The sequence below is a fragment of the Salmo salar genome, unplaced genomic scaffold (genome assembly GCF_905237065.1).
Source record: "Salmo salar unplaced genomic scaffold, Ssal_v3.1, whole genome shotgun sequence".
Lineage (NCBI taxonomy): Eukaryota > Metazoa > Chordata > Actinopteri > Salmoniformes > Salmonidae > Salmo > Salmo salar.
This window is the reverse complement of record NW_025549536.1, coordinates 142,501-162,500: the sequence shown is the minus strand read 5'-3', so window position 1 is coordinate 162,500 and position 20,000 is coordinate 142,501. Positions and strand designations below refer to the sequence as shown.

General features: G+C 49.7%; 1 protein-coding gene across 3 annotated transcripts in view; it reads right to left on the bottom strand.

Moving 5' to 3' along the window:
- The window catches only part of tbk1 (TANK-binding kinase 1), a 65,253-nt gene that overhangs the window by 32,596 nt on the left and 12,657 nt on the right, over positions 1-20,000 (bottom strand). For all 3 annotated transcript variants that reach the window (XM_045713397.1, NM_001256722.1, XM_045713398.1), the window contains 9 exon segments: positions 19,286-19,467; positions 18,417-18,577; positions 14,769-14,879; positions 14,453-14,632; positions 10,375-10,571; positions 8,340-8,398; positions 7,146-7,237; positions 5,575-5,676; positions 2,042-2,123 (listed from right to left, as the gene is read on the bottom strand). In XM_045713397.1, the coding sequence (XP_045569353.1) occupies positions 2,042-2,123; positions 5,575-5,676; positions 7,146-7,237; positions 8,340-8,398; positions 10,375-10,571; positions 14,453-14,632; positions 14,769-14,879; positions 18,417-18,577; positions 19,286-19,467 (1,166 nt within the window).

Sequence of the window (20,000 nt, the reverse complement as noted above, 5' to 3'; positions counted from 1 at the left end):
ACAACCAATCAGTTAGCAGCTCTTGAGACGGGAGGCTGAGAGACAACCAATCAGTTAGCAGCTCCAGAGATGGGAGGCTGAGAGACAACCAATCAATTAGCAGCTCTAGAGATGGGAGGCTGAGAGACAACCAATCAATTAGCAGCTCTAGAGACGGGAGGCTGAGAGACAACCAATCAATCAGCAGCTCTAGAGATGGGAGGCTGAGAGACAACCAATCAATTAGCAGCTCTAGAGATGGGAGGCTGAGAGACAACCAATCAGTTAGCAGCTCTAGAGACGGGAGGCTGAGAGACAACCAATCAGTTAGCAGCTCTAGAGACGGGAGGCTGAGAGACAACCAATCAATTAGCAGCTCCAGAGATGGGAGGCTGAGAGACAACCAATCAATTAGCAGCTCTAGAGACGGGAGGCTGAGAGACAACCAATCAATTAGCAGCTCTAGAGATGGGAGGCTGAGAGACAACCAATCAATTAGCAGCTCCAGAGACGGGAGGCTGAGAGACAACCAATCAATTAGCAGCTCTAGAGATGGGAGGCTGAGAGACAACCAATCAATTAGCAGCTCCAGAGATGGGAGGCTGAGAGACAACCAATCAATTAGCAGCTCTAGAGATGGGAGGCTGAGAGACAACCAATCAATTAGCAGCTCTAGAGACGGGAGGCTGAGAGACAACCAATCAATTAGCAGCTCTAGAGACGGGAGGCTGAGAGACAACCAATCAATTAGCAGCTCTAGAGACGGGAGGCTGAGAGACAACCAATCAATTAGCAGCTCCAGAGATGGGAGGATGAGAGACAACCAATCAATTAGCAGCTCTAGAGACGGGAGGCTGAGAGACAACCAATCAATTAGCAGCTCTAGAGATGGGAGGCTGAGAGACAACCAATCAATTAGCAGCTCTAGAGATGGGAGGCTGAGAGACAACCAATCAGTTAGCAGCTCTAGAGATGGGAGGCTGAGAGACAACCAATCAATTAGCAGCTCTAGAGACGGGAGGCTGAGAGACAACCAATCAATTAGCAGCTCCAGAGATGGGAGGCTGAGAGACAACCAATCAACAGCAGCCAGGGGCGGGGACAGAGGCTGTGATAGGTTAACAGCCAGGGGCGGGGCCAGAGGGAACAGAGGCTGAGTGATAGGTTAGCAGCCAGGGGCGGGGCCAGAGGCTGTGATAGGTTAGCAGCCAGGGGCGGGGACAGAGGCTGTGATAGGTTAGCAGCCAGGGGCGGGGCCAGAGGGAACAGAGGCTGAGTGATAGGTTAGCAGCCAGGGGCGGGACCAGAGGCTGTGATAGGTTAGCAGTCAGGGGCGGGGCGGGGCCAGAGGCTGTGATAGGTTAGCAGCCAGGGGCGGGATCAGAGGGAACAGAGGCTGAGTGATAGGTTAGCAGCCAGGGGCGGGACCAGAGGGAACAGAGGCTGAGTGATAGGTTAGCAGCCAGGGGCGGGACCAGAGGGAACAGAGGCTGAGTGATAGGTTAGCAGCCAGGGGCGGGACCAGAGGGACCAGAGGCTGTGATAGGTTAGCAGCCAGGGGCGGGACCAGAGGGACCAGAGGCTGTGATAGGTTAGCAGCCAGGGGCGGGACCAGAGGGACCAGAGGCTGTGATAGGTTAGCAGCCAGGGGCGGGACCAGAGGCTGTGATAGGTTAGCAGCCAGGGGCGGGACCAGAGGCTGTGATGGGTTAGCAGCCAGGGGCGGGACCAGAGGGACCAGAGGCTGTGATAGGTTAGCAGCCAGGGGCGGGAACAGAGGCTGTGATAGGTTAGCAGCCAGGGGCGGGACCAGAGGCTGTGATAGGTTAGCAGCCAGGGGCGGGACCAGAGGGACCAGAGGCTGTGATAGGTTAGCAGCCAGGGGCGGGACCAGAGGCTGTGATAGGTTAGCAGCCAGGGGCGGGACCAGAGGGACCAGAGGCTGTGATAGGTTAGCAGCCAGGGGCGGGACCAGAGGCTGTGATAGGTTAGCAGCCAGGGGCGGGACCAGAGGGACCAGAGGCTGTGATAGGTTAGCAGCCAGGGAACGGAGGAAACTTACCAGGACTATTTTCTTCCTCATGTCTGAGATCTCATCGTATTCTGACGATGACAACATATTGGCCCGCATTAACACCTCGTACCTGGGAGAGGAAACGACAACACCGCATTAACACCTCGTACCTGGGAGAGGAAACGACAACACCGCATTAACACCTCGTACCTGGGAGAGGAAACGACAACATATTGGCCCGCATTAACACCTCGTACCTGGGAGAGGAAACGACAACATATTGGCCCGCATTAACACCTCGTACCTGGGAGAGGAGACGACAACACCGCATTAACACCTCGTACCTGGGAGAGGAAACGACAACATATTGGCCCGCATTAACACCTCGTACCTGGGAGAGGAAACGACAACATATTGGCCCGCATTAACACCTCGTACCTGGGAGAGGAAACGACAACATATTGGCCCGCATTAACACCTCGTACCTGGGAGAGGAGACGACAACACCGCATTAACACCTCGTACCTGGGAGAGGAAACGACAACATATTGGCCCGCATTAACACCTCGTACCTGGGAGAGGAAACGACAACACCGCATTAACACCTCGTACCTGGGAGAGGAAACGACAACACCGCATTAACACCTCGTACCTGGGAGAGGCAACGACAACACCGCATTAACACCTCGTACCTGGGAGAGGAAACGACAACACCGCATTAACACCTCGTACCTGGGAGAGGCAACGACAACACCGCATTAACACCTCGTACCTGGGAGAGGAAACGACAACACCGCATTAACACCTCGTACCTGGGAGAGGAAACGACAACATATTGGCCCGCATTAACACCTCGTACCTGGGAGAGGAGACGACAACACCGCATTAACACCTCGTACCTGGGAGAGGCAACGACAACATATTGGCCCGCATTAACACCTCGTACCTGGGAGAGGAAACGACAACACCGCATTAACACCTCGTACCTGGGAGAGGAAACGACAACATATTGGCCCGCATTAACACCTCGTACCTGGGAGAGGCAACGACAACATATTGGCCCGTATTAACACCTCGTACCTGGGAGAGGGAACGACAACATATTGGCTCCGCATTAACACCTCGTACCTGGGAGAGGCAACGACAACATATTGGCCCGTATTAACACCTCGTACCTGGAAGAGGCGACGACGACAACATATTGGCCCGCATTAACACCTCGTACCTGGGAGAGGAAACGACAACATATTGGCCCGTATTAACACCTCGTACCTGGGAGAGGAGACGACGACAACATATTGGCCCGTATTAACACCTCGTACCTGGGAGAGGAGACGACAACATATTGGCCCGCATTAACACCTCGTACCTGGGAGAGGAAACGACAACATATTGGCCCGCATTAACACCTCGTACCTGGGAGAGGAGACGACAACACCGCATTAACACCTCGTACCTGGGAGAGGAAACGACAACATATTGGCCCGCATTAACACCTCGTACCTGGGAGAGGCAACGACAACATATTGGCCCGTATTAACACCTCGTACCTGGAAGAGGCGACGACGACAACATATTGGCCCGCATTAACACCTCGTACCTGGGAGAGGAAACGACAACATATTGGCCCGTATTAACACCTCGTACCTGGGAGAGGAGACGACAACATATTGGCCCGCATTAACACCTCGTACCTGGGAGAGGAGACGACAACACCGCATTAACACCTCGTACCTGGGAGAGGAAACGACAACATATTGGCCCGCATTAACACCTCGTACCTGGGAGAGGCAACGACAACATATTGGCCCGTATTAACACCTCGTACCTGGGAGAGGGAATGACAACATATTGGCCCCGCATTAACACCTCGTACCTGGGAGAGGCAACGACAACATATTGGCCCGTATTAACACCTCGTACCTGGAAGAGGAGACAACGACAACATATTGGCCCGCATTAACACCTCGTACCTGGGAGAGGCAACGACAACATATTGGCCCGTATTAACACCTCGTACCTGGGAGAGGAGACGACGACAACATATTGGCCCGCATTAACACCTCGTACCTGGGAGAGGCAACGACAACATATTGGCCCGCATTAACACCTCGTACCTGGGAGAGGCGACGACAACATATTGGCCCGTATTAACACCTCGTACCTGGGAGAGGAGACGACGACAACATATTGGCCCGCATTAACACCTCGTACCTGGGAGAGGAAACAACAACATATTGGCCCATATTAACACCTCGTACCTGGGAGAGGAAACGACAACATATTGGCCCGCATTAACACCTCGTACCTGGGAGAGGTAACAACAACATATTGGCCCGTATTAACACCTCGTACCTGGGAGAGGAAACGACAACATATTGGCCCGCATTAACACCTCGTACCTGGGAGAGGAGACGACAACATATTGGCCCGCATTAACACCTCGTACCTGGGAGAGGAGACGACAACACCGCATTAACACCTTGTACCTGGGAGAGGAAACGACAACATATTGGCCCGCATTAACACCTCGTACCTGGGAGAGGCAACGACCACATATTGGCCCGTATTAACACCTCGTACCTGGAAGAGGAGACGACGACAACATATTGGCCCGCATTAACACCTCGTACCTGGGAGAGGTGACGACAACATATTGGCCCATATTAACACCTCGTACCTGGGAGAGGAAACGACAACATATTGGCCCGCATTAACACCTCGTACCTGGGAGAGGAAACGACAACATATTGGCCCGCATTAACACCTCGTACCTGGGAGAGGGAACAACAACATATTGGCCCGTATTAACACCTCGTACCTGGGAGAGGAAACGACAACACCGCATTAACACCTCGTACCTGGGAGAGGGAACGACAACATATTGGTCCGCATTAACACCTCGTACCTGGGAGAGAGAACGACAACATATTGGCCCGTATTAACACCTCGTACCTGGGAGAGGAACGACAACATATTGGCCCCGCATTAACACCTCGTACCTGGGAGAGGCAACGACAACATATTGGCCCGTATTAACACCTCGTACCTGGAAGAGGCGACGACGACAACATATTGGCCCGCATTAACACCTCGTACCTGGGAGAGGAAACGACAACACCGCATTAACACCTCGTACCTGGGAGAGGAAACGACAACACCGCATTAACACCTCGTACCTGGGAGAGGAAACGACAACATATTGGCCCGCATTAACACCTCGTACCTGGGAGAGGAAACGACAACACCGCATTAACACCTCGTACCTGGGAGAGGAAACGACAACATATTGGCCCGCATTAACACCTCGTACCTGGGAGAGGAAACGACAACATATTGGCCCGCATTAACACCTCGTACCTGGGAGAGGAGACGACAACACCGCATTAACACCTCGTACCTGGGAGAGGAAACGACAACATATTGGCCCGTATTAACACCTCGTACCTGGGAGAGGAAACGACAACACATTGGCCCGCATTAACACCTCGTACCTGGGAGAGGAGACGACAACAACAACAACAAACCTCTGAGGAGCTGGAGGGGAAAAAGCGTCAAAACAAATGAAAGTGTTTACTCACAGCTGCTCTGTCCTCTCCAGGATCTGAGTGCAGTAGTGGCAGATGTGGATGATCTCTGATTTCTTATGTACCATCTCGCTGTAGTCCTCCTTCATTAACTCACTGAGACAGAGAGACACATTCACTCATTAACCAGGGTACCAGGTGAACAGTGTACCAGTTGACAGAGGAGTACCAGGTGAACCAGTTGACAGAGGGGTATACCAGGTGAACAGTGAACCAGTTGACAGAGGGGTACCAGGTGAACACTGTACCAGTTTACAGAGGGTTGCCATGGGGAACAGTGTACCAGCTGACAGATGGGTACCAGGTGAACACTGTACCAGTTTACAGAGGGTTGCCATGGGGAACAGTGTACCAGCTGACAGATGGGTACCAGGTGAACAGTGAACCAGTTGACAGAGGGGTACCAGGTGAACCAGTTGACAGAGGGGTACCAGGTGAACACTGTACCAGCTGACAGAGGGGTACCAGGTGAACAGTGAACCAGTTGACAGAGGGGTACCAGGTGAACAGTGTACCAGTTTACAGAGGGTTGCCATGGGGAACAGTGTACCAGCTGACAGATGGGTACCAGGTGAACAGTGAACCAGTTGACAGAGGGGTACCAGGTGAACCAGCTGACAGAGGGGTACCAGGTGAACAGTGAACCAGTTGACAGAGAGGTACCAGGTGAACAGTGAACCAGTTGACAGAGGGCTACCAGGTGAACAGTGTACCAGTTGACAGATGGGTACCAGGTGAACCAGTTGACAGAGGGGTACCAGGTGAACAGTGTACCAGTTGACAGAGGGGTACCAGGTGAACCAGTTGACAGAGGGGCACCAGGTGAACAGTGTACCAGTTGACAGAGGGGTACCAGGTGAACAGTGTACCAGCTGACAGAGGGGTACCAGGTGAACAGTGTACCAGTTGACAGATGGGTACCAGGTCAACCAGTTGATAGAGTTGTACCAGGTGAACCAGTTGACAGAGAGGTACCAGGTGAACAGTGTACCAGTTGACAGAGGGTTACCAGGTGAACAGTGTACCAGTTGACAGAGGGTTACCAGGTGAACAGTGTACCAGTTGACAGAGGGGTACCAGGTGAACCAGTTGACAGAGGGTTACCAGGTGAACAGTGAACCAGTTGACAGAGGGTTACCAGGTGAACAGTGAACCAGTTGACAGAGGGGTACCAGGTGAACCAGTTGACAGAGGGGTACCAGGTGAACAGTGTACCAGCTGACAGAGGGGTATACCAGGTGAACAGTGAACCAGCTGACAGAGGGGTATACCAGGTGAACAGTGAACCAGTTGACAGAGGGTTACCAGGTGAATAGTGTACCAGTTGACAGAGGGTTACCAGGTGAACAGTGAACCAGTTGACAGAGGGGTACCAGGTGAACCAGTTGACAGAGGGGTACCAGGTGAACAGTGTACCAGCTGACAGAGGGGTATACCAGGTGAACAGTGAACCAGCTGACAGAGGGGTATACCAGGTGAACAGTGAACCAGCTGACAGATGGGTATACCAGGTGAATGTGCTGGTTGTGTGGTGCATGGTAAGGTTTTGAGTTATCAGGACTTACATTAGTCCCCTGACTCCCTTCCTGACCAGCTCCTGGCAAACCAACAGGGAGTCTGAAGTCTTCCACAGGTGGCCCACATCTCCTGCAAACGTCTGGACAACGGAGGAAGAGATATTAGGATATTAGTTAGGGGCACCACACACACACCATCCTCCTCCTCCTATGGACACATAGCTTCTATTTTGGGGGAGGGGAGGGGGGGTCATAGGTTAGCAGTGTGGTTAAGGTTAGGATTAAAATCAGATCGTGTGGCTGTGCCAGCGAGCGGACCACGCTGCAGAGCTACCTCCAGAACACGAGTCATCTCAATAAATGCCAACCCTGCCCATGTTGAGCTACATGTTGTTTTGTGGCTTTACTCAGGGTGAGAGAGTCATAATATATAGTTACCATGGCATAGCTGGCATAATATATAGCATAATATACAGTTACCATGGCATAGCTGGCATAATATACAGTTACCTTGGCATAGCTGGCATTATATTTAGTTACCTTGGCATAGCTGGCATTATATTTAGTTACCTTGGCATAGCTGGCATTATATTTAGTTACCTTGGCATAGCTGGCATTATATTTAGCATTACATTTAGTTACCTTGGCATAGCTGGCATTATATTTAGTTACCTTGGCATAGCTGGCATTATATTTAGTTACCTTGGCATAGCTGGCATTATATTTAGTTACCTTGGCATAGCTGGCATTATATTTAGTTACCTTGGCATAGCTGGCATTATATTTAGTTACCTTGGCATAGCTGGCATAATATATAGTTACCTTGGCATAGCTGGCATTATATTTAGTTACCTTGGCATAGCTGGCATTATATTTAGTTACCTTGGCATAGCTGGCATTATATTTAGTTACCTTGGCATAGCTGGCATTATATTTAGTTACCTTGGCATAGCTGGCATTATATTTAGTTACCTTGGCATAGCTGGCATAATATATAGTTACCTTGGCATAGCTGGCATTATATTTAGTTACCTTGGCATAGCTGGCATAATATATAGTTACCTTGGCATAGCTGGCATTATATTTAGTTACCTTGGCATAGCTGGCATTATATTTAGTTACCTTGGCATAGCTGGCATTATATTTAGTTACCTTGGCATAGCTGGCATAATATATAGTTACCTTGGCATAGCTGGCATTATATATAGTTACCTTGGCATAGCTGGCATTATATTTAGTTACCTTGGCATAGCTGGCATCCAGGTCCAGGTCGTAGCGAGGCTGGACTTTAGGAGGACTCGCTGTGGAGATCGATAGAGAGACTGAGATTAACAACAGAGACAGATTGCCTGTCTGTCAACCTCGGTCCCTGCCTGTCTGTCTGTCTGTCTGTCTGTCTGTCTGTCTGTCTGTCTGTCTGTCTGTCAACCTCAGTCTCTGTCTGTCAACCTCAGTCTCTGTCTGTCAACCTCAGTCTCTGTCTGTCAACCTCAGTCTCTGTCTGTCTGTCTGTCTGTCTGTCAACCTCAGTCTCTGTCTGTCTGTCTGTCTGTCTGTCAACCTCAGTCTCTGTCTGTCTGTCTGTCTGTCTGTCTGTCTGTCTGTCTGTCTGTCTGTCTGTCTGTCTGTCTGTCAACCTCAGTCTCTGTCTGTCTGTCTGTCTGTCAACCTCAGTCTCTGTCTGTCAACCTCAGTCTCTGTCTGTCAACCTCAGTCTCTGTCTGTCAACCTCAGTCTCTGTCTGTCTGTCTGTCTGTCTGTCTGTCTGTCTGTCTGTCTGTCTGTCTGTCTGTCAACCTCAGTCTCTGTCTGTCTGTCTGTCTGTCTGTCAACCTCAGTCTCTGTCTGTCTGTCTGTCTGTCTGTCTGTCTGTCAACCTCTGTCTGTCTGTCAACCTCAGTCTCTGTCAACCTCAAGTCTCTGTCTGTCTGTCAACCTCAAGTCTCTGTCTGTCTGTCAACCTCAAGTCTCTGCCTGTCTGTCAACCTCAGTCTCTGTCTGTCTGTCAACCTCAAGTCTCTGTCTGTCTGTCAACCTCAAGTCTCTGCCTGTCTGTCAACCTCAAGTCTCTGCCTGTCTGTCAACCTCAGTCTCTGCCAACCTCAGTCTCTGTCTGTCTGTCAACCTCAGTCTCTGTCTGTCTGTCTGTCTGTCTGTCTGTCTGTCTGTCTGTCTGTCTGTCTCCCCCTAAAGGGAATATCTGTCTGTGTCCCGCAGCACAAATACAGGAAACATCGAAGGGCTGAACACTATAAAAACACAACATGCAACAATTTCAAAGATTTTTTTTAGAAGGAAATCAGGTCAATTTAAATAAATTCATTAGGTCCTAATCTATGGATTTCACATGACTGGGAATACAGATATTCATCTGTTGGTCACAGATACTTTACAATAAAACGTAGAGGAGTGGATCAGAAAAACCAGTCAGTATCTGGTGGGATCACTATTTGCCTCATGCAGCGAAACACATCTCCTTCACATCGAGTCGATCAGGCTGTTGATTGTGGTCCTGTTTGGATGTTGTCCCCACCTCGTCTTCGACGGCTGTGTGAAGTTGCTGGATATTGGGCGGGAACTGGAAACACGCTGTCGTACACGTTCGATTCCAGAGCATTCCAAACATGCTCAACGGGGTGTGACATGTCTGGTGGAGTACGCAGGTCGTGGAAGAACTGGGATATTTTCAGCTTCCAGGAATTGGGTACAGATCCTTGCGACATGGAGGCGATGGTTGCAGATGTCGTCCCGGTATCTTCTGTGCGTTCAACTTGCCATCAATAAAATGTAATTGTGTTGGTTGTTCGTAGCTTTATGCCCGGCCATACCATAACCCCATCATGAGGCAGTCTGTTCACAACGCCGTCTACCCGGGGACGGTCGAAAACCGGGATTCATCCGTGAAGAACACACTTCTCCGGCGTACCAGAGGGCATCGGAAGGTAAACGTTTTGGCCAACGAAGTTGATTACGAACCCGGAACTGCAGTCAGTTATATTGTCAAAGGAGAAATGCTAAGAAACAGGGATTGAAACGGGATAGAAACAGGATAGAAACAGGATAGAAACAGGATAGAAACAGGGATGTAAAAAACAGATATGGAAACAAATTTGTGCCCAAAATGTGAGAGAAATAATATTTTTGATGCGTACGGAACATTTCTGGGATCTTTTATTTCAGCTGATGAACCATGGGACCAACACTTTCACACGTTGTCTGTATTTGTGTTCAGTCTAAATCCCATTTCCGGACTGACGCTAATAATACAGACTCTTACGGTCTTCGAAGATGAGCCCCACTGTCGCCACGGACTCTCTGCTCAGCAGCATGATGGGATTGTCTCTGGAGGTCCTCGGGAAGGTCTGGGCTTGGCGGTTGGGCTCAAGCTGCAGGCGACGCCCCTCGTACAGGAGCTCCTGGTTGTGGACCGGGATGCTGCACCGACGAGACAACAGCTCCTGGAAGAGAGTCGCCCTGGGGGGGAGAGAGGTCAGAGGTTAAGGGTCAGCCGATATCTCTCGGAGCAGCACGGTCCTGTGGACAGAGGGAGGATCTGCAGTTTACAGAGAAAAGTAATTACTCGGTGTGTATGGTCAGTCGTTATATTTCTCCTATTTTTAAACAGATGAATAGTCTGCCAACCAGAGTCTGTCATTATCAGCGGTGACCCTAAAGGCACACCTGTATTTGGGGGAGTTTCTCCCATTCTTCTCTGCAGATCCTCTCAAGCTCTGTCAGGTTGGATTGGGGAGCGTCGCTGCACAGCTATTTTCACGTCTCTCCAGAGATGTTCGATCGGGTTCAAGTCTGGGCTCTGGCTGGGCCACTCAAGGACATTGAGACTTGTCCCGAAGCCACTCCTGCGTTGTCTTGGCTGTGTGCTTAAGGTCGTTGTCCTGTTGGAAGGTGAACCTTCGCCCCCAGTCTGAGGTCCTGAACGCTCTGGAGCAGGTTTTCATTAAGGATTCTCTCTGTACTTTGCTACGCCAGTCCCTGCCGCTGAAAAACATCCCCACAGCATGATGCTGCCGCCACCATGCTTCACCGAAGGGATGGTGCCAGGTTTCCTCCAGACGTGACGCTTGGCATTCAGGCCAAAGAGTTCAATCTTGGTATCATCAGACCAGATAATCTTGTTTCTCATGGTCTGAGTCCTTTAGGTACCTTTTTGGCAAACTCCACGCTGGCTGTCATGTGCCTTTTACTGAGGAGTGGCTTCCGTCCAGCCACTCTACCGTAAAGGCCTGATTGGTGGAGTGCTGCAGAGACGGTTGTCTTTCTGGAATGTGCTAAAATTTCTAAAAACACATTTTTGCTTTGTCATTATGGGGTACCGTGTAGATTGATGAGGGGAAAAAAAGATTTTATACATTTTAGAATGAGGCTGTAATGTATTGTACTGGTGGATGTGGTGGAGACTCACGTATTGTACTGGTAGATGTAGTGGAGACTCACGTATTGTACTGGTAGATGTAGATGTAGTGGAGACTCACGTATTGTACTGGTAGATGTAGATGTAGTGGAGACTCACGTATTGTACTGGTAGATGTAGTGGAGACTCACGTATTGTACTGGTGGATGTAGATGTAGTGGAGACTCACGTATTGTACTGGTGGATGTAGTGGAGACTCACGTATTGTACTGGTGGATGTAGTGGAGACTCACGTATTGTACTGGTGGATGTAGATGTAGTGGAGATTCACGTATTGTACTGGTGGATGTAGTGGAGACTCACGTATTGTACTGGTGGATGTAGTGGAGACTCACGTATTGTACTGGTAGATGTAGTGGAGACTCACGTATTGTACTGGTAGATGTGGATGTAGTGGAGACTCACGTATTGTACTGGTGGATGTAGATGTAGTGGAAACTCACGTATTGTACTGGTGGATGTAGATGTAGTGGAGACTCACGTATTGTACTGGTGGATGTAGATGTAGTGGAGACTCACGTATTGTACTGGTAGATGTAGTGGAGACTCACGTATTGTACTGGTGGATGTAGTGGAGACTCACGTATTGTACAGGTGGATGTAGATGTAGTGGAAACTCACGTATTGTACTGGTGGATGTAGTGGAGACTCACGTATTGTACTGGTGGATGTAGATGTAGTGGAGACTCACGTATTGTACTGGTGGATGTAGTGGAGACTCACGTATTGTACTGGTGGATGTAGATGTAGTGGAGACTCACGTATTGTACTGGTGGATGTAGTGGAGACTCACGTATTGTACTGGTGGATGTAGATGTAGTGGAGACTCACGTATTGTACTGGTGGATGTAGATGTAGTGGAGACTCACGTATTGTACTGGTGGATGTAGTGGAGACTCACGTATTGTACTGGTGGATGTAGATGTAGTGGAGACTCACGTATTGTACTGGTGGATGTAGATGTAGTGGAGACTCACGTATTGTACTGGTAGATGTAGTGGAGACTCACGTATTGTACTGGTAGATGTAGTGGAGACTCACGTATTGTACTGGTGGATGTAGATGTAGTGGAGACTCACGTATTGTACTGGTGGATGTAGTGGAGACTCACGTATTGTACTGGTGGATGTATATGTAGTGGAGACTCACGTATTGTACTGGTGGATGTAGATGTAGTGGAGACTCACGTATTGTACTGGTAGAGGTAGTGGAGACTCACGTATTGTACTGGTGGATGTAGATATAGTGGAGACTCACGTATTGTACTGGTGGATGTAGTGGAGACTCACCTATTGTACTGGTGGATGTAGATGTAGTGGAGACTCACGTATTGTACTGGTGGATGTAGATGTAGTGGAGACTCACCTATTGTACTGGTGGATGTAGATGTAGTGGAGACTCACGTATTGTACTGGTGGATGTAGATGTAGTGGAGACTCACGTATTGTACTGGTAGATGTAGTGGAGACTCACGTATTGTACTGGTGGATGTAGATGTAGTGGAGACTCACGTATTGTACTGGTGGATGTAGTGGAGACTCACGTATTGTACTGGTGGATGTAGTGGAGACTCACGTATTGTACTGGTGGATGTAGATGTAGTGGAGACTCACGTATTGTACTGGTGGATGTAGATGTAGTGGAGACTCACGTATTGTACTGGTGGATGTAGTGGAGACTCACGTATTGTACTGGTGGATGTAGTGGAGACTCACGTATTGTACTGGTAGATGTAGTGGAGACTCACGTATTGTACTGGTAGATGTAGTGGAGACTCACGTATTGTACTGGTGGATGTAGTGGAGACTCACGTATTGTACTGGTGGATGTAGATGTAGTGGAGACTCACGTATTGTACTGGTGGATGTAGATGTAGTGGAGACTCACGTATTGTACTGGTGGATGTAGATGTAGTGGAGACTCACGTATTGTACTGGTGGATGTAGATGTAGTGGAGACTCACGTATTGTACTGGTGGATGTAGATGTAGTGGAGACTCACGTATTGTACTGGTGGATGTAGATGTAGTGGAGACTCACGTATTGTACTGGTGGATGTAGATGTAGTGGAGACTCACGTATTGTACTGGTAGATGTAGTGGAGACTCACGTATTGTACTGGTAGATGTAGTGGAGACTCATGTATTGTACTGGTGGATGTAGATATAGTGGAGACTCACGTATTGTACTGGTGGATGTAGATGTAGTGGAGACTCACGTATTGTACTGGTGGATGTAGATGTAGTGGAGACTCACGTATTGTACTGGTGGATGTAGTGGAGACTCACGTATTGTACTGGTGGATGTAGTGGAGACTCACGTATTGTACTGGTGGATGTAGTGGAGACTCACGTATTGTACTGGTGGATGTAGATGTAGTGGAGACTCACGTATTGTACTGGTGGATGTAGTGGAGACTCACGTATTGTACTGGTGGATGTAGTGGAGACTCACGTATTGTACTGGTGGATGTAGTGGAGACTCACGTATTGTACTGGTGGATGTAGATGTAGTGGAGACTCACGTATTGTACTGGTGGATGTAGATGTAGTGGAGACTCACGTATTGTACTGGTGGATGTAGATGTAGTGGAGACTCACGTATTGTACTGGTGGATGTAGATGTAGTGGAGACTCACGTATTGTACTGGTGGATGTAGATGTAGTGGAGACTCACGTATTGTACTGGTGGATGTAGATGTAGTGGAGACTCACGTATTGTACTGGTAGATGTAGTGGAGACTCACGTATTGTACTGGTGGATGTAGATGTAGCGGAGACTCACGTATTGTACTGGTGGATGTAGTGGAGACTCACCTATTGTACTGGTGGATGTAGATGTAGTGGAGACTCACGTATTGTACTGGTGGATGTAGATGTAGTGGAGACTCACGTATTGTACTGGTGGATGTAGTGGAGACTCACGTATTGTACTGGTGGATGTAGATGTAGTGGAGAGTAGCCTGCTGTAGACTGAAGACCAACACCACGGTGCGATGCAGGATATCACTGGTCTCAGCGAAGAACTGGTCAAAGCCCCAACACTTCTCCTGGTCAGCCTCCAAGATGTTGGCTAGGACTGGGGTCAGCAGGCTCTGGAGGCCCCTGGAGAAGAGAGTTCAGGGGTTAGAGGTTAGGGGGTAGAGGTTAGGGGTCAGGGGTTAGAGGTCAGGGGTTAGGGGGTAGAGATCAGGGGGTAGAGATCAGGGGTTAGAGGTCAGGGCTAGACTAGAGGACGTACTTGGACAGGTTGCAGGAGACGGGCATCTCCGTGCTCCACTCAATCTTCCCGTTCTCAAACTTCTGCTGCCCTGAGACGGTTCCTGAGGGCTTCTCTGTGATGATTTTATACCTGTTGGGGAGAGACAGGACAACGCCGTCACTCTACACAACCATCGATCACCTAGACAAACATCTCATCTCACTTTCCACATGCTGTCCCACCTGTTATACCTGATGGGGAGAGACAGGACAACGCCATCACTCTACACAACCATCGATCACCTAGACAAACATCTCATCTCACTTTCCACATGCTGTTACACCTGTCCCATCTGTAAAACCTGTCCTACCGGTTCCGCCTGTCCTACCTGCCCTACCTGTCCTACCGGTCACACCTGTCCCACCTGTCACACCTGTCATGCCTGTCCCACCTGTCCACCTGTCACGCCCGCCACCTGTCCCACCTGTTTACCTGTCCCACCTGTTTTACCTGTCCTACCTGTCCCGCCTGTTTTGCCTGTCAAACCTGTCCCACCTGCCCAACCTGTCCCATTTGTTTTACCTGTCCAACCTGTAACACCTATCCTGCCTGTCCCAGCTGTCCCACATGGACACATGTCCCACCTGTTACCTGTCCCACATGGACACCTGTCCCACGTGTCACACCTGAACACCTGTCCCACCTGTTTAACCTGTCCCAGCTGTGATACATGTCCTACCTGTCCCACCTGTCCACCGCTTCCACCTGTCCCACCTGTCCCATGTGTCACACCTGTCCCTCCTGCTCTACCTGTCCACCTGTCCCACCTGTCCACATGTTTACCTGTCCCACATGTTTTACCTGTCCCAATGGACTTCCAAGGAGCCACTCCTCTCCTATTTTGTGCGTTATTGGACAGGAAATGGGTCCAGAGGAAAGAGGTCCTGAACTGCAGCAGCAGTAGCTATATACAGTACATTCAGAAAGTATTCAGACCTCTTTGACTTCTTCCACATTTTGTTATGTTACAGCCTTATTCTAAAATGGATTCAATATTCTTTTTCCCCTCTTCAATCTACACACAATACCCCATAATGACATCACAATACCCCATAATGACATCACAATACCCCATAATGACATCACAATACCCCATAATGACATCACAACACCCCATAATGACATCACAACACCCCATAATGACATCACAACACCCCATAATGACATCACAACACCCCATAATGACATCACAATAACCCATAATGACATCACAACACCCCATAATGACATCACAATACCCCATAATGACATCACAAGTATTCAGACCCTTTACTCAGTACTTTGTTGAAGCACCTTTGGCAGCGATTACAGTCTCAAGTTTTCTTGGGTCTGACGCTACAAGCTTGGCACACCTGCATTTGGGGAGTTTCTCCCATTCCTCTCTGCAGATCCTCTCAAGCTGTCAGGTTGGATGGGGAGCGTCGCTGCACAGCTATTTTCAGGTCTCTCCAGAGATGTTCGATCGGGTTCAAGTCCGGACTCTGGCTGGGCCACTCAAGGACATTCAGAGAGTTGTCTCAAAGCAACACCTTCGTTGTGTTGTTAGGGTCGTTGTCCTGTTGGAAGGTGAACCTTCACCCCCAGTCTGAGGTCCTGAGCACTCTGGAGCAGGTTTTCATCAGGATCTCTCTGTACCTTGCTCCAATCATCTTTCCCTCGATCCGCTGAAAAACATCCCCACAGCATGATGCTGCCGCCACCATGCTTCACCGAAGGGATGGTGCCAGGTTTCCTCCAGACGTGACGCTTGGCATTCAGGCCAAAGAGTTCAATCTTGGTTTCATCAGACCAGAGAATCTTGTTTTTCATGGTCTGAGAGTCCTTTGGGTGCCTTTTGGCAAACTCCAAGCGGGCTGTCGTGCCTTTTACTGAGGAGTGGCTTCCAGCTGGCCACTCTACCATAAAGGCCTGATTGGTGGAGCGCTGAAGAGATGGTTGTCCTTCTGAAAGGTTCTCCTATCTCCACAGAGGATCTCTGGAGCTCTGTTAGAGTGACCATCTGGTTCTTGGTCACCTCCCCGACCAAGGCCCTTCTCCTCCGATCGCTCAGTTTGGCCGGGCGGCCAGCTCTAGGAAGAGTCTTGGTGGTTCCAAACTTCTTCCGTTTAAGAATGATGGAGGCCACTGTGTTCTTGGGGACCTTCAATGCTGCAGAAATGTTTTGGTTCCCTTCCCCAGATCTGTGCCTCGACACAATCCTGTCTCTGAGCTCTACGGACAATTCCTTTGACCTCATGGCTTGGTTTTTGCTCTGACATGCACTGTCAACTGTGGGACCTTATATAGACAGGTGTGTGCTTTTCCAAATCATGTCCAAACAATTGAATTTACCACAGGTGGACTCCAATCAAGTTGTAGAAACATCTCAAGGATGATCAATGGAAACAGGATGCACCTGAGATCAATATCAAGTCTCACAGCAAAGGATCTGAATACTTAGTTCTTAGACAACCCTAGGTCACTAGGATGTAGTTCTTAGACCACCCTAGGTCACCAGGATGTAGTTCTTAGACCACCCTAGGTCACTAGGATGTAGTTCTTAGACCACCCTAGGTCACCAGGATGTAGTTCTTAGACCACCCTAGGTCACCAGGATGTAGTTCTTAGACCACCCTAGGTCACCAGGATGTAGTTCTTAGACCACCCTAGGTCACCAGGATGTAGTTCTTAGACCACCCTAGGTCAACAGGATGTAGTTCTTAGACCACCCTAGGTCACCAGGATGTAGTTCTTAGATCACCCTAGGTCACCAGGATGTAGTTCTTAGACCACCCTAGGTCACCAGGATGTAGTTCTTAGATCACCCTAGGTCACCAGGATGTAGTTCTTAGATCACCCTAGGTCACCAGGATGTAGTTCTTAGACCACTAGACCACCCTAGGTCACCAGGATGTAGTTCTTAGACCACCCTAGGTCACCAGGATGTAGTTCTTAGATCACCCTAGGTCACCAGGATGTAGTTATTAGACCACCCTAGACCACCAGGATGTAGTTATTAGACCACTAGACCACCCTAGGTCACCAGGATGTAGTTCTTAGATCACCCTAGGTCACCAGGATGTAGTTCTTAGACCACTAGACCACCCTAGACCACCAGGATGTAGTTATTAGACCACTAGACCACCCTCGGTCACCAGGATGTAGTTATTAGACCACTAGACCACCCTCGGTCACCAGGATGTAGTTATTAGACCACTAGACCACCCTAGGTCACCAGGATGTAGTTCTTAGACCACTAGACCACCCTAGGTCACCAGGATGTAGTTCTTAGATCACCCTAGGTCACCAGGATGTAGTTCTTAGACCACTAGACCACCCTAGGTCAACAGGATGTAGTTCTTAGATCACCCTAGGTCACCAGGATGTAGTTCTTAGACCACTAGACCACCCTAGGTCACCAGGATGTAGTTCTTAGACCACTAGACCACCCTAGGTCAACAGGATGTAGTTCTTAGATCACCCTAGGTCACCAGGATGTAGTTCTTAGACCACTAGACCACCCTAGGTCACCAGGATGTAGTTCTTAGACCTCTAGACCGCCAGGATGTAGTTCTTAGACCACTAGACCACCCTAGGTCACCAGGATGTAGTTCTTAGACCTCTAGACCACCAGGATGTAGTTCTTACATGACTTCCTTGTTCCTGCGTGGTCCTTCGAAGGGTCTGAAGGGCAGTGACCCGGTGGCAGCGTGGAAGAAGGTCACTCCGATGCTCCACAGATCAACCGTCGCGCCATACTTCTTCTGGTGCTCTTTCCTCAGTACTGCTCGCTCATACATGTCAGGATGCTGTTAGACACACACAGAGAGACACACAGAGAGACACACAGAGAGAGAGAAACACAGAGAGAGAGAACACACAGAGACACACACAGAGAGACACACAGAGAGACAAACACACAGAGAGACACACAGAGAGAGAGAGAGAAACACAGAGAGAGAGAGAACACACAGAGAGACACACAGAGAGAGAGACACACAGAGAGAGAGACACACAGAGAGAGAAAGACACAGAGAGACACACAGAGAGACACACACACAGAGAGACACACAGAGAGAGAGAAACACAGAGAGACACACAGAGAGACAAACACACAGAGAGACACACAGAGAGAGAAAGACACACAGAGACACACACAGAGAGACACACAGAAACACACTCGTCATGTTGAGCTGGAGTCCATAGCAGATAATTCCTTTAGATGAGTAAAGTGTCCTATCGTAGGTGAGAGGTCAAAACGGCAAGTAGAGGTCAGGAGGTCAGCAGGTCAGGAAGTCAGGAGGTCAGGAAGTCAGGAAGTCAGGAGGTCAGGAGGTCAGCAGGTCAGGAGGTCAGCAGGTCAGGAGGTCAGCAGGTCAGGAGGTCAGGAGGTCAGCAGGTCAGGAAGTCAGCAGGTCAGGAAGTCAGGAGGTCAGGAAGTCAGGAGGTCAGGAGGTCAGCAGGTCAGGAGGTCAGCAGGTCAGGAGGTCAGGAAGTCAGGAAGTCAGGAGACTCACCAGGTATTCCTCGGTGCCGTAAAGAGAAACAAACTGCTCATCGTCCTCCAGTTCTCTGGCCGCTCCGAAATCGGTCAGCTTGTAGACGGACCTCCCGTCCTCGCCGATGACGCGCATGATGTTTCCCGGTTTGATGTCCCGGTGAACGATACCGTACTCTCTGAGATGGTTCATACCGGCAACTGGTAAAATACAGGACAGGATTATTACATTACCCCCTCCACACACAGTCATTACCCCCTCCACACACAGGACGGGGTTAATACATTACCACCTCCACACACAGGACGGGGTTAATACATTACCCCCTCCACACACAGGACGGGGTTAATACATTACCACCTCCACACACAGGACGGGGTTAATACATTACCCCCTCCACACACAGGACGGGGTTAATACATTACCACCTCCACACACAGGACGGGGTTAATACATTACCCCCTCCACACACAGGACGGGGTTAATACATTACCCCCGCCACACACAGGACGGGGTTAATACATTACCCCCTCCACACACAGGACGGGGTTAATACATTACCCCGCCACACACAGGACGGGGTTAATACATTACCCCCGCCACACACAGGACGGGGTTAATACATTACCCCCTCCACACACAGGACGGGGTTAATACATTACCCCCGCCACACACAGGACGGGGTTAATACATTACCCCCTCCACACACAGGACGGGGTTAATACATTACCCC